Below are 13,397 nucleotides of genomic sequence, written 5' to 3' on the forward strand. Positions count from 1 at the left end.
CCCTAAGCTGAGAGGTTAAACGGAAGTCCAATATGGGGCGGGGCTTGCGGCGAGGGACGGAGGTTGAACCAAATCACAGAGGGTCGGTTCTGGGACTCCATCAGAAGAGAGTCGAGCCAAAGATCCTGATGCTGAGCAGAGGGAAAGTGGGGACTCCAAGGAAGGGGAGGGGCTTGCAGCGGAGGGAGGGGTTCGAGGCAAAGACACGCCCTCGGAAGCAGACTAGGAAGCGAGAAAGCTAGAGCTTCGCGAGGGGGGGGCGGGGCCTGTGGCGCGTGGCGGGGCGCGAGAGGCACGCGGCCCAGGCGCCGGCCAGATGACGTCATGCGCTGACGGCCCCGCCCCTTCGCGCCTCCGGGTCGGCGGGCGCTCGGTGGAGACGCCAAGATGGCGGCGAGTAACTATTATGGCTTTGCGCAAGGCGTCGGCTCGCAGTACAGGTAACGGCCCCGCGCCGCTCGCGCCGTCCGACCCCAACCCCGGCCCCGGGGAGGTCACGGCCCCGAGTTGTTTCTGTCGGGGAGAGCCGGAGGGGCTCCTGACGTGGGAACGGGCTCTCGGCTTGTCGCGGGGATGGGCCCGAGGGGGGATTGTACCTCAGCGGGTGCCGAGGTCTGACCACGAAAGGGGCTGCCCTGGGAGGACGCAGCACCTGAGGTGGGGGAGAGAAGACCGGCGTGGGACGGTACCTGGCTGGGTTAGGGGCGGGGTAAGGGCCAAGGCCAGAGGGCGGGGAAGTCGAGACCCCATTTGTGGTGGGGGTGGGGCGAGTAGGGAGAAGACAGACCTGTGAGGGCACCTGGCGGGGCAGTGGGTGGAGCAGAGAGACTTGGGCGGGGAGCAGGGGTGTGGAGCTGGAAACCTGACCCCTGATTGGGAGCAAGACAGCCTTGGAGGGGTTCCTGACCAGGCAGGGGGATTTGAAGTTCGGAGGGATGAACCCTGGAGAGGGGCAGGGGGTGCTAGAGAACACACAGACCCGGGAGGGAGAGACAGAGGCCTGGGGGAGGGGGATAGAGGCCTGACTGGAGGGGTGGGCCGGGACTCAAGGGAGTAGCAGTCTGGACCTGAGGGAGGTCCTGGGATCCAATAGGAGAGCGGGCACCAGGGGCTTCCGGGGGACGGGAACCGTAAGGAAGGATAGAGGGACCTGGAATCCTGAAAGTCAGTGGAGGAGGCCATTGGGTATTTGAGATGTAGTAACAGACTCGGAGAAGGGAATTCTTGCCTGGAGGATCCCATGGACAGAGGAGCCTGACGGGCCACAGTCCATGGGGTCCTAATGAGTTGGACGCAATTGAGTGACTAACAGTAACAGACTGGGAGGGCTTGCCTGGTGGCTCAGTGGTAAAGAATCCGCCTGCCAATGCAGGAGACAACAGGTTCGATCTCTGGGTCGGGGAAATCCCCTGGAGAAGGACATGGCAGCCTACTCCAGTTTTCTTGCCTGGGAAATCCCATGGACAGAGGAGCCTGGCAGGCTACAGTCCCTGGGGAAGCGGAGTCGGACACGACTTAGGGAATAAAATGCAATGCAGTACAACAGACAGGGACCCAAGCACTGGGAGGGGAGAGAAAGGAGCTGAGAGAAGAGCTGGGGAGGTGTGGGTGGCAGGGATAGGAAGCAGCCGGGGGAAGGAAATATCTAGGGGCAGAGACACATGGAGTGCTTCTGGACCCCAAATGTACACACACACCATTTTCCATGGCTTCTCCTTGGAGCCTCTGTTTGGTCTCAGTCTTTCAGCTGGGGATGCGAGACCAGGTCCCCGGCAGGGATGCAGACAGAGCTGGTGTCCCTGGGGAAAAGTGTCCCCCTCCTTACATCATTTTCATGTGTCACCCTGGGGTCAGTTTCCAGCTGGTAGCCTGGCAGAACCTTCTGGGCCAGTCACTCACAAACTGGCTTCGAACTGCCCCTTGAGAGACTGGTGTCTGCTTGCAGGATGGGCCTGTGCCCCGTGTTTCTTTCATGCACTGTTTCAGCACGTTGAACACAGGTCAGGCTAGTGGGAAGTTAGTGCCCACCTGTCTACCCAGTTGTGATGCTGCCGTGTTCACTTCTGTGGGGTCAGAAGGAATGAGGTCAGGGCTTGGATCCAAGGCTTGTGCAGCTTGCAGAGTTATTCCTGTTTCCTGTACCCCGAGTGTTCTCTGAGGTGTAGCACTGACTAGACATAGATTTTCTATCAGGGAAAGGATGTCTAGCCTGCTGTTTCCTGAAACAGAGTGTTGCATTTTTATCTCCTCTTTCCCTCTTTCCAGCATCCTTGGTGGTATTCTTACGGCCAGTGCTTAGTTACAGCAGCAGGACTTGGCTAGGCTGTCAGAGACCAAAGCCTTTTTTGGAAATGCTGCATTCCTCTGCCTGCTTGCTGCCACTTCTGTCTTTTCTTTCTATTTTTCTGTTTCTCTCTCTCTTTTTTTTTTTTCTTTCTCCAGTGCATTCTTTAGTCAGGTGTGGAAAATCACTTGAATGTTGTGCTTTCTATTAAGATTATCTTCCAGAGGAGAAATTTGAGAATTGACACTGGTAAAATAGATAATCGTAGGACTTCAGATGTTCTTGTCATTTATTTGAATTAAGGTGCTTAAACATTTTGTTGCAGCTATTGTCTGGATTCTGATAACTTAAGTAATACAGTAAACATCCATGTAACTAAGGATGTGAAACTGTCATGAACTGAATGTCAGATTTGTCTGTGTCTTTAAAAATTGTCTCCAAGAAGGTGTGTTATTCCTTAAGAAGTAGATTTAACTAAAACAGAAGTGTAGGAATTACAGCAAAGTAAAATTCAGTCTCACAAAACCTTGAAACGAGATAATCTGCATTATCTGAACAGTTTTAAGTTAACCAGACATTCCCTTTTCGGGGAAACAACTTTTGCTTGAAACCTTCAGCTGCTTTTAAAGTATATATTTCTTGTGTAATGTGCCATGGAAAAACTAATCAGATAACAGATTTTGTGAGTATCAGCTTTGTGGTAGCGTTTGGACAGCATTATTGACAAAGCCCATTTCCTGAACTACCAAAGCAAAGACAGCAGTTTATTTCTTAGAGGAATTTTGTGTAGATTTTCTTGGCTTTTAAAACTGGTAACCACAGAGACTTCTCTGGCAGTCCAGTTATTAATACTATGTGCTTCCAGTGTAGGGAACACAGATTCAATCCCTGGTCGGGGAGCTGATAGCCCACATGCTGCGTGATGCAGCCAAAAAGTAAAAACTTAAAAAAAAAGAAAGAAAAGGATCAATTGCACATTCACTCTTGAACTATAAGAAAAGTTTGTAATTCTTTCTTAATGTGATTTTCATTTATTTTACCTATGTGGTCTTTTAGATCTCTTAAGGCTTTTTTAGAGTTAGCGCTGTAAGTTTTCAGAATTAAGGATTAATCCTACGTGGAAAACTGACAGTGTGTTTAATTTGCACTGAATGCAGGCTTCAGTTGTGAGGCTGAGCGCTGCTCGAGAAATCTGACAGGGCTCTGTCTGAGTTAAGTCATGTTGGTAATGAAAACATTGACAGCTCAGAGCTGTCCGGTGGATGTTCACACTGGTGGAACATGGCAGGCCGGCCAGATCTCCTGTTAACATTTCCCTCTTCTTGCAGATTATTATTATTATTATTATTTTTTAAGTATTTCTTTGTTTGGCTGCGCCATGTCTTAGTTGCGGCACTCAGAATCTTTAGCTGTGGCATGTGGGATCTTCCTCCCTGACCAGGGCTTGAACCCAGGCAGTTTTGTCAAAACACCACCCATCTAGTATAGTTGGTGGTCTCTACCTTTGTATTCTTGTTAACTCTTAAGATGGCTGCTGGATTTTGATGTAATACTTGATTTCCCATCAGGAGCTTGATAAGCTTTTGGCGTTTATGTTAATGGCTGGATTCCTTTAACTGGAGAGTGTCAGGAAGTTGGAAGCCCGAGTGAAACCCCATCAAATTCCATTAGTGATGCTAACACTGAGGAGTCCTGGTTACCAACTCTCTGAGTTGAATAAGTCCCAGGCACTTGACATCTTGTCCAGTCCTCCCAGTTATCCTGTGAGCAAGGTGTTCTGATGCTGATAAGGGAATGAGGCTTGGGGTTCAGTAACTGGTGTAGGATCTCCAGGGTGACGAGCATTGGGGTCTGGCTAGACATGCGGGCTGCCATGCGTCTGTCCCTTGGTGGGGCCTACCTGAGTCTTGTGAGTTGCTGGTGGTAGCAGACCAAGCCTGACACAGCCGCTTAGCAGTGGGGCCTGCTGGCGGAGGCTGGGTTTCATCATTCTGTAGGTGTTGCCTGGATCCTGCCCCTTTAGTTTGGTCCTAGTCAGATTGTGGTTTAGGGCCATGTTCTTCAGACCTTGAGAAATGACCTCTGGAGCAGGGAAGCCGAGGAAGCGTCTAGTCCAGGGTGGTGGGGATGGTAATGGTAACCCAAGCCGTATGTCTGTAATCTCCCCCAATTGAAACAGGTGGCTTGGGAAAGGCTCCGGGGCCCACACCAGCCATAGGAAGCAGTACAGGGAGACCACCCATTAACACACCCCGGTGGGAGCCCTGCCCTGTCAGGGCGGGCGCAGCATCCTGGGTGTACCCTTGCCAGCCTCTGTTGCCTGTACCCACCCCCCAGCATGCCCCCGCTCCAGTCTCCAGGCCATTCCAGAATAAACTTTCCCCTCCAAGGCCTGTCTGTCCCCTGAATTTAGGTCCCAGGAGCACAAGCTGCCAGGGGGAATCTGATGTCATTGCCCCGGGGACTGGGGTGGGGCTGGTGGGAACTTGACCTGACTGCTCCTCAGCAGCACCTCGTTCACTCCTGATGGGATTAGCTGAAGTGGACCCTGGGAACACAGGGCACAGGCGTTCTCCTGTTAGAGTGTGACTCCTATTGTTTTCTTAAAGGCCCACTTCAATCAGGCTGAGATACCTGTTAGGGGTTGAGTGAGAGGGGCCCTTGGAAGGCAGTGTTGAGTGGCAGCTCTCAACTTCAGACAAAACCTGACTTCAGGGTATTTTAAGGAAAACCTTTCAAATGATAGAACTGTGTTATCTGTGTTCCTATCACAAGTACATGAGGTACATTGAAAGTTTTTGAAGTGTGGATTTTGAATTTTCATTTCATACATTCTAGAACCAAAAGCTAGCTCATCAACCTCAGAGTATGTTAATTCCTAATATAGATTTTTTTTTCTCAACATATTCTGTTTCTGAATGTTTTTTAGTTTTGTTTTGTCTTTTGTCTGGATCTACCAGTATATATATTTAGAATGATCAGAACAGCTACATCAAATTTAAAAGCATTTTCAAATGATCCTTTAAAATTGTTTTTTCACATTGAGTGTAATTGGTGTTCTTCTGTGTGGCTGTGGAGGTAAGGAGGTCAAGACCATTGACCCGGATGAATAACTGAAGAGTCCTAAAAAGTAAGGTAGACAGGTGGAAAGGTATTCGTAGACCTTGTATTCACTCTTTGTTTTATATTAATAGATTGAAAGTCTATGAAACTTCAGATCAGGGATTGCAGACAGCCTTGTGAGGGGCAGACATGTACAAGTATGAGTGGAGTCTTAAGAGGATAGAGGGTGTATCGGGGGAGGATCACAACAGGGCCTGCACACCCCACCCCCATCTGTCATTGACTCGTGGGACTGAACCTAGAGTCTTCCCGCTTTCCCAGAGAATCCACAATCCCTGTTCTGTGTGAAATCCCTCAAGTTTTAAATACCAGGACCAAATTCAGACTGTGTGAGACAGATGACATCTGCTTCCATTCTGTGACCTTCCTTTATGTTCTTGAGGATACAAGAATGTACAGGAAGATAATTAAACATAATAATGTTTAATAAGATAGGATAGGAAGACATTATAGTTTACATTGAATAGTTGAAAGGAACAGTATCTATTTCAACTAGAAAGAGGAGCCCTCCATTTCAACTGGTTTTAGTTATTTAAGAAAGTTCTGGAAAAAAAAAAAAAAGAAAGTTCTGGGTTTATGTGTGTCTCTGTGTGTTAAAAGTTAACACCAGTTTTTGTTTTCATCACGGCTCTGAGCTCTTCAGATAGCTTATTCATCTAAGGTGAGGAACGCTGTCTAATTCAAAACAGAATTAGGAAGCTTTGACAAAGCACAGAGATTTTTTTCTTGTTTCTTTTGTTTTTTGTATGTCTGTGATGCCTTAAATCTGAAGGGTGCTCTTTGGTCATAGCGTATTGTAGAATCTTGGTAGGAAAAGCTTTTGGTACCACCCAGGGTCTCACTGCTTGACTAATTGTTTCTTGTTCTGTGCCTTGTACTGAGGCATCTCCCATCAGCCGGGAACTGACCTCTGCCTGTCCTTTCCTCTTACACTTGTGTTAGAGGATTTTTGTAAGGTTGCTAGACCTTTTTAAATTAGAAACTTAATTTGTAAATATTTTGGGGAATGGGACTTCTTTTTTTTTTTTGGTAGATATTTTGCTGCTTTGGGCAGTTTTCTCCCCCCAGAGGTAAGTTGCATTTATGGCACATCACTGTTCACTTGCCTTTTACAATTAACTGTTGACTAAGAATTGAGAAGGCTTCCATGGTGGCTCAGTGGTAAAGAATCTGCCTGCCAACGTGGGAGACGCAGGTTCAATCTCTGGGTCGGGAACATCCCCTGGAGAAGGAAATGGCAACCCATTCCAGTATTCTCGCCTAGGAAATCCCATGGACAGAGTAGCCTGGCGGAGTACAGTCCATGGGATTGCAGAAGAGTCAGACATGACTTAGAGACTAAACAACAAGATTTGAGAAATCTCTTGCTTTGGTTCTGCAGCACTTTGTAGTTTGAAAAATCAGTCCCATAGACTGAGATTATCTCCTTGATGGGGAGCAGAATGACCTATAACTTCTCAGACTCTTGGAATGAATGTTTTAAAAAGCCATTGGCTTCTTTTAAATTTTGAATGTCATTGGTTGGATCCAGGGTTGGTGGTTCAACATATGTTGTATTTGCTCATGAGGAACTCAGATTGGCTGTCTAGTGGCTGCTCCTTGTGTTGATAGAAAAGGCACATGCTCTAGACCAGCACCAGCATGGCTGTGGAGGTTCTTCTGCCCCTTGAAACAGCAGGAGAGGGCTGGAACCACGAATGAGCCCTTGCTGTGCCCAGAGCAGCCTTTTAACGGTTTGGTTCGTTGCAGTAAAGAGGCGCAGCCACTCTGATCCTGGTTGACCTATACTGCTTTTGGGGAGGGGTGTGTGTGTGTGTGTGTACATAACGCTTTCTGTTTAGCTTAACCAGCACGTATCAACAAGACGGCGTTCCTAAGCATCTGACCCACAGCGCTAACCATGCAGCCACCCTCCACGTGAGAACTACATTCCTTTTCAGAAGAACAGAAGAGGATTCTTGGAGTTTCATTGCCAAACAATGTGGCTCACCCTTGAGGCTTAGGAAGCTCCTGTCAGCGGTCTCAAACCCCTGCCTCGGGAATGTCCAGCCATCCTGTGACTCTGTGAGGAGGCTTAGGCTGGCCCTGATGGGGAGCTGGGGTCTCCTGACTACATTTCAAAGAAGGTTGCAGACGGGGGCAGAGGAATGAAATTCTCCATCCTCTCCTAAGAGCCCAAGGATTTAGTTCATCAGGTCTCTTTCCAGGGCGTTTACTGGGCATCCCTGGATCTGAAATGGGCATTTCATATGGAGAATGCATATAGCTTTCATAGTGAAGAAAAAAATCGTTAGAAAAAATCAGAATTGTTACGGGTATAAATGTAAGGTATGTCATGTTTTGATATAAAACCCTTGTCAACCGAAGTGCCAAACGAGGTCCTCTCTCTGGGTGTGTATGTATGCATGTACACACAAAGTAACAGATGTGATCTCGTTGCCAATAAAACATCTGAAAACCTCCTCCCTGCTGAATGTCTTGAGTGAGCATGTTAGCCTTACCCTAACCCTAACCCCTGAATTTTCCTCACCCATGTGAGGAGTCACAGACATTTCAGGGGAGCTGACCTGGGTCAGGATGCTGAAGCCAGGGTTTTCTCCCCATAGCCCTGCAGAGTTAGTGATCATCTAGGCTGAGATGTCAAACTTTCCCGCACTCAGGTTTAACCCCTCAGTCTGGTTTAGTTTAAGCCACTGGGTGGGCAGGGGGAGTGTTAGGAGCAGGGCTAATAAATAAGTGAGTGAAGAGCTCTGCCCTGGAGGGAAGAGTCCATGAATTTTTTTTTTTTTTTTTTTTTTAATGTGGACCATTTTGTAAAGTCTTTATTGAATTTGTTACAGTATTGTAACAAATACTGTTATAATAGTAAACTGTTAACTTCTGTTTTATGTTTTGGTTTTTTTGATCTGAGCTCCATGACCAGGGATCAAACCCACAGCCCTTGCATTAGAAGGTGGACTCTTAACCATGGGACCACCAGGGAAGCCTGTGATTTTATTTTTTTATTTAAACACCTAAAACATTATGTATTAGAATATAGCTGATTAACAATGTTGTAGTTTAAGGTGAATAGCGAAGGGACTCAGTCATACATATACATGTATATCCTTTCTCCCCCCAACTCCTCTCCCGTCCAGGCTGGCACATAACATTGAGCAGAAGTTCAATGTGCTATACAATAGGTGGGAAGTCCGTTATTTTAAAAGAAATTATTGTGTGAGGTTTCTCACCATTGTGATTCCAGGAAAATCTTTTTTTTCCACTTGATTTTTTTCTGCCCCAAACTCTGCATGTTTTTGATCTTGTGTGTGTTCTCATTGAGAACGATTCTTTGAAAGCAGTCTGCAGCAGAGATAGTTGTTACAGCAAACCTAGAATGACCTGTCATTCCTCCTGATGGTCTCTGGGACATTTCACCACCTTTCCGTAGCTCCCTCAGATGTGTGCCCTTCTGAAGTGAGGTCTGTGCTCAAGGTCCGACATGTCCTTCATGGTTGGCCTTATAGGAGCAACCAGAGTGTGTCCCATGGGAGAGACCCCCGGGTTGGGAAACGTAGCCTCCCCAGATGTATCCCCTCCATGTCACAATCAGCTCGGTGACTCACTGAACAAAGTGACATCCATGGGTCTCTCCATTCTAAAATCTTATGACTCCTTGCTTCCAGTGCAGGGTGCTCCAGTTTGATCCCTGGTCCAGGAATTAAGATCCCACATGCCATGTGACACAGGCAAAAATTAGAAATAAATACAATAAGAATAATAAAACAAGTTTTAAAAATCTTATCTAGATGTTTAGTCACCCAAAAAAACCTGACTCCCCAAAACAGAATTCAGACCAGAAAGCCATCAGAGGATATTTACCTGGGACCCATAGACGACGCCAGCGAGGACTTTGAGTCCTCAGACGTGCTTCAGCCTTGCTCTCCTGAGCCCACAGGTGCCGGTGCATGCCCCAGCTTCCTGCCTCAGCTCCCCCTTCCCGGGCAGGGCAGGGCAGGGCAGGCGGCAGCCGCTGGGTCCTCGTCACAGGGAGGACATGTCCTGAGTGCGGTGTTGCAGTGGCACACCCTTCCTGTGAGCAGCAGATGAGCAGCAGCAGCAGCCGGGGCCCCTGGCTTGGGGGAGGCTTCACCTGGGGTCAGTTCGTGACTCTTCATTCCCCAGCACTCACTCCCAGTGCTCTGCTCTTGCTCAGGAATCTCCTGCAGACCATGCTGGATTCTCACACCTGCTCTCTTACGCGTGTGCAGTGGGGTTTTTTAGCTTGCTATATTTGAATTGGAGTAGGAAATGGCAACCCACTCCAGTATTATTCTTGCCTGGAAAATTCTGTGGACAGAGGAGCCTGGCAGGCTACAGTCTGTGGAGTCGCAAAGAATCAGACATGACTGAGCACGAACAAAATATTTAAATTTGGAGCCAGTACTGTAGAGTTGGGAGACTTTTCAGAAGTTTCTAGTATTGCTTAAAATGGGAAGAGCTGGCCACCTTGGGAGGCCTTGTGAGCTCCGGTGCAAGGCACTATAGCACGTGAGTTTTTGTTTGTCACACCCTCCCAAAAGGTATGCGTTCCATTCTACAGGTGAGTAAACTGAGGTCAGCAAAGACTAAGTGACTTGCTCAAGGCCCCGCAGTGAGCAGCGACAGGGTTGGAAACCAGGCGGTGTGGCTCCTGTCCCCGCCCCTAGGTTGCAGCGCTCCTCTCAGTTCCTAAGCTTGAAACCCTGTCAGCTTTTCCCTGGTCCCTGGCCTTCGTCCTCACGAAGAGCCCTTGGGTCCTCATCCGCTTCCTTCCACCTTGCTCTCAGGGCACATCTCATTTGTTCCTGTGCAGTTTTCATCTTGAGGTGACTGACGGCAGGGGGCGGTCTTGCCCTTGAAAAGAGGATTGGTTACATTCCTCTCCCCAACCCCGCTCTGAGAGAAGGGAATATGCCATGTCACGCAGGGCCAAATAAACTTTGCCTTTTACCCTCGACACATGCTTTTTGCTCTACCATGTGGGAGAGCAGTGTCCTTCCAAATTACCTGGGCCTGTGAAGCCCCAGGTAATTACAGGCAAAACTGTGCCATGTCCAGGGCATCTGAGAGGGCAGGAAGTCACAGCTTTCATCTCATTCTTAAAAGGATCCTGAAAAAGGCTATTAGAAACTGACCTCTCGGGACTTCCCTTGTCTGGCCAAGCAGTTAAGACTCCACACTTCCACTGCAGGGGATGTGGGTTTGATCCCTGATTGGGGAACTGCATGCCACGTATGATGGCCAAAAAAATTAGAAATTGACCTCTCACCAAGGGGAGCTAGAGAAGAGGTGTAGGGACTACCCACCCCGTCAGACTTGGGGCAGGGAGCTTGGGCGGGAGTGACAGCCTGCGCTACTGACTTATCTGCGGCTCCCCACAGACGTTAGACTCTAATCCTCCACCCCTGGGCACCCCGACCTTGCAGACCTGAATCTCTTCAGCAGCAGCCCTGCTGACGTCCAGGCCAGACTTTCCCTGTGGGGCCATCCTGGGCACTGTGGGGTGTTGAGCAGCATCCCTGGCCCCCACTTATCAATGCCAGGAGCCCCCCAAAGTAACCACAAATGTCCCCACTATCAGCCTGTGTCCCCTGGGGGCAGGATCACCCCAGGAGAGAACGCCAATCTAGATTACCTAGGTTTTGACAACCATACGGGCCAAGCCTGTGGAGGCTTTCCCATGAGCTGTTTTTTGGCACTCCCAGCGCCTAAAACCTCCATGTGGTAGATCTGTGGCCAAAACACCCCTGTCATTTATGTCTTTCCTTCTTATGGTATTGGTTTAGTTGCTAAGTCGTGTCTGCCTCTGTGACCCCATGAACGGTAGCCTGCCAGTCTCCTCTGTCCATGGGATTTCCCAGGCAAGAAGACTGGAGTAGATTGCCATTTCTTTCTCCAGGTGATCTTGCTGACTCAGGGATAAAACTTGAGTCTCCTGCATTGGCAGGTAGATTCTTTACCACTGAGCCATCAGGAGGGAATTCCTTCTTACGTCCTTTCCACTGGGACCTTGAATTCTTCCCATTGGGAAAGTACATCTATTTCCCTGGCCCTGGAGCCAGACTTCCTCATGCCTCTCCTTGGCGCATAGATTGCAGTGGAAGTGATAGCACCATATGTGCGTATGTGGAAGGTTTATGTCCCCTCTTAAATTTATATATTGATACCTAACCCCTAAGTTGATGGTGTTAGGAAGTGGTGCCTTTTGAGGGGTGATAAAGTCATGAGGGTGAAGTGCCTCATGAATGGGATTAGTGCCCTTTTAAAGGGACCCCAGAGAGCCCTCTCACCCCTTGTGCCATGTGACGACACTGCAAAAAGGTGGCCATCTCTGAACCAGGACTCGGGCTCTCAGCAGACACTGGATCTGCTGGTGCCTTGGTCTCAGACTCCCTAGTCTCCAGAACTGAGCAATTTCTGTTTATAAGTTCCCACTCTGGTGTCATGATGGAGCATCTGTTTGAGCTGCTAATCTGATTCTAAGCCTAGACCTTCAGAGCCTTTGCCCACATCCTGTCCATTCTCAGGGGTATCCTGCTACAACATGGGGGACCCCAGACTAGCCCACTGGAGGAGGAGATGCCACAGGGAGGAGGGCCTTGGTGCAGGGCCTGCTCTCCAGGAGCAGAGCTGCCTGCCACTGACCCAGCCCAGCGCAGCCCACGGGGTGAAGAGCAAAGTAATGGATAGCTGTTTTGTTTTGGCTGAGCCACTTGGCACGTGAGATCTTAGTTCCCCAACCAGGGATTGAACCCACACCCCATTCGTTGGAAGCTTGAAGTCTTAAGCACTGGACCACCAGGGAAATCCCAATGATGGCTATTTTAAGCCAGGGCTCAGCAAACCTTGTCTGTAAAGGGTCAGAGGGTAAATATTTTCCACTCTGTGGGTGTCTTAGTTCAGCCTTCTGTGATCAAACACAGACTGGATGACTTGTAAATAACAGTTTATTCCTCTGAGTTCCCATGGCTGGAGGTCTGCCATCAGGGCACAGACAGGGCTGGGCTGTGCTAAGAACCCTCTCTGGGTTGCAGACACTGACTTCTGTTTGTCTCACATAGAGGAGCGCAGAGGGTGGAGGAAGCCCTCCTGTGACTTTTTTTTTAAACTTTTTATTTTGTATTGGGGTGTAGCTGATTAACATTGTTGTAATAGTTTCAGTTGAACAGATAAGGGACTCAGCCATACATATACATGTATTAATTTTCCCCCAAACTCCCCTCCCATCCAGGCTGCCATGTAACATTGAGCAGAGTTCCCTGTGCTATACATAGGTCCTTGTTGGTTATCCATTTTAAACATAGCAGTGTGTACGTGCCCATCCAAAATTCCCTAACTATCCTTTTCCCCCATCCTTCCCCCCACCAACCATAAATTCCCATAAATTCATTCTCTCAGTCTGTGAGTCTTTTTCTATTTTGTAAGTAAGTCCATCTGTATTATTTCTTTTGAGATTCCACATATAAGGGATGTCATTCGATATTGCTCCTCTGTCTGATTCACTTTCATCCTATGACTTTTATAAGGACACTGATCCCATCTCAGGGGCCCCACCCTCATGACGTCATCTAATGCTAAATTACCTCCCAAAGGCCCCACCTCCTAACATCATATTCAGGGGAAGGGGGTTCAGCATAACAATTTTGCGGAGACACAGACATTCAGCCCACAGCAGCAGACTGTACTATACGTGTCACCACTACAGAGCTCTGCCACCATAGGGTGGAAGCAGCTGAAGACGAGATGTAAACAAGTGGATGTGGCTGTGGGCACTCAAAACTTTTATATTTTGACACTGATGTGAATTTCGTATACTTTTCACGTGTCATGAAATCGTACTCTCTTAACCCTCTCCAACCACTTAAAAATGCAAAATCCATTCTCTGCTCATGGGCTGTGCAAAAGCAGGCAGTGGGCAGGTGTGGCCACATTGTCCAAGCCTTGCTTTAAATCCCTTCCGTTTCTCTTT

The 13,397-nt window shown here is 48.4% G+C and overlaps 1 protein-coding gene across 1 annotated transcript in view; it reads left to right on the plus strand.

Annotated features, from left to right (window-relative positions):
* Positions 1-316: 316 nt before the first annotated feature.
* Positions 317-13,397, plus strand: part of ZFR2 (zinc finger RNA binding protein 2) — a 44,992-nt gene continuing 31,911 nt past the window's right edge. Inside the window, exon 1 of the mRNA XM_061152170.1 lies at positions 317-685. Coding sequence (XP_061008153.1) covers positions 317-685 — 369 coding nt within the window. The remainder of the gene's footprint in view (positions 686-13,397) is intronic.

The sequence above is a fragment of the Dama dama genome, chromosome 9 (assembly GCF_033118175.1).
Source record: "Dama dama isolate Ldn47 chromosome 9, ASM3311817v1, whole genome shotgun sequence".
NCBI lineage: Eukaryota > Metazoa > Chordata > Mammalia > Artiodactyla > Cervidae > Dama > Dama dama.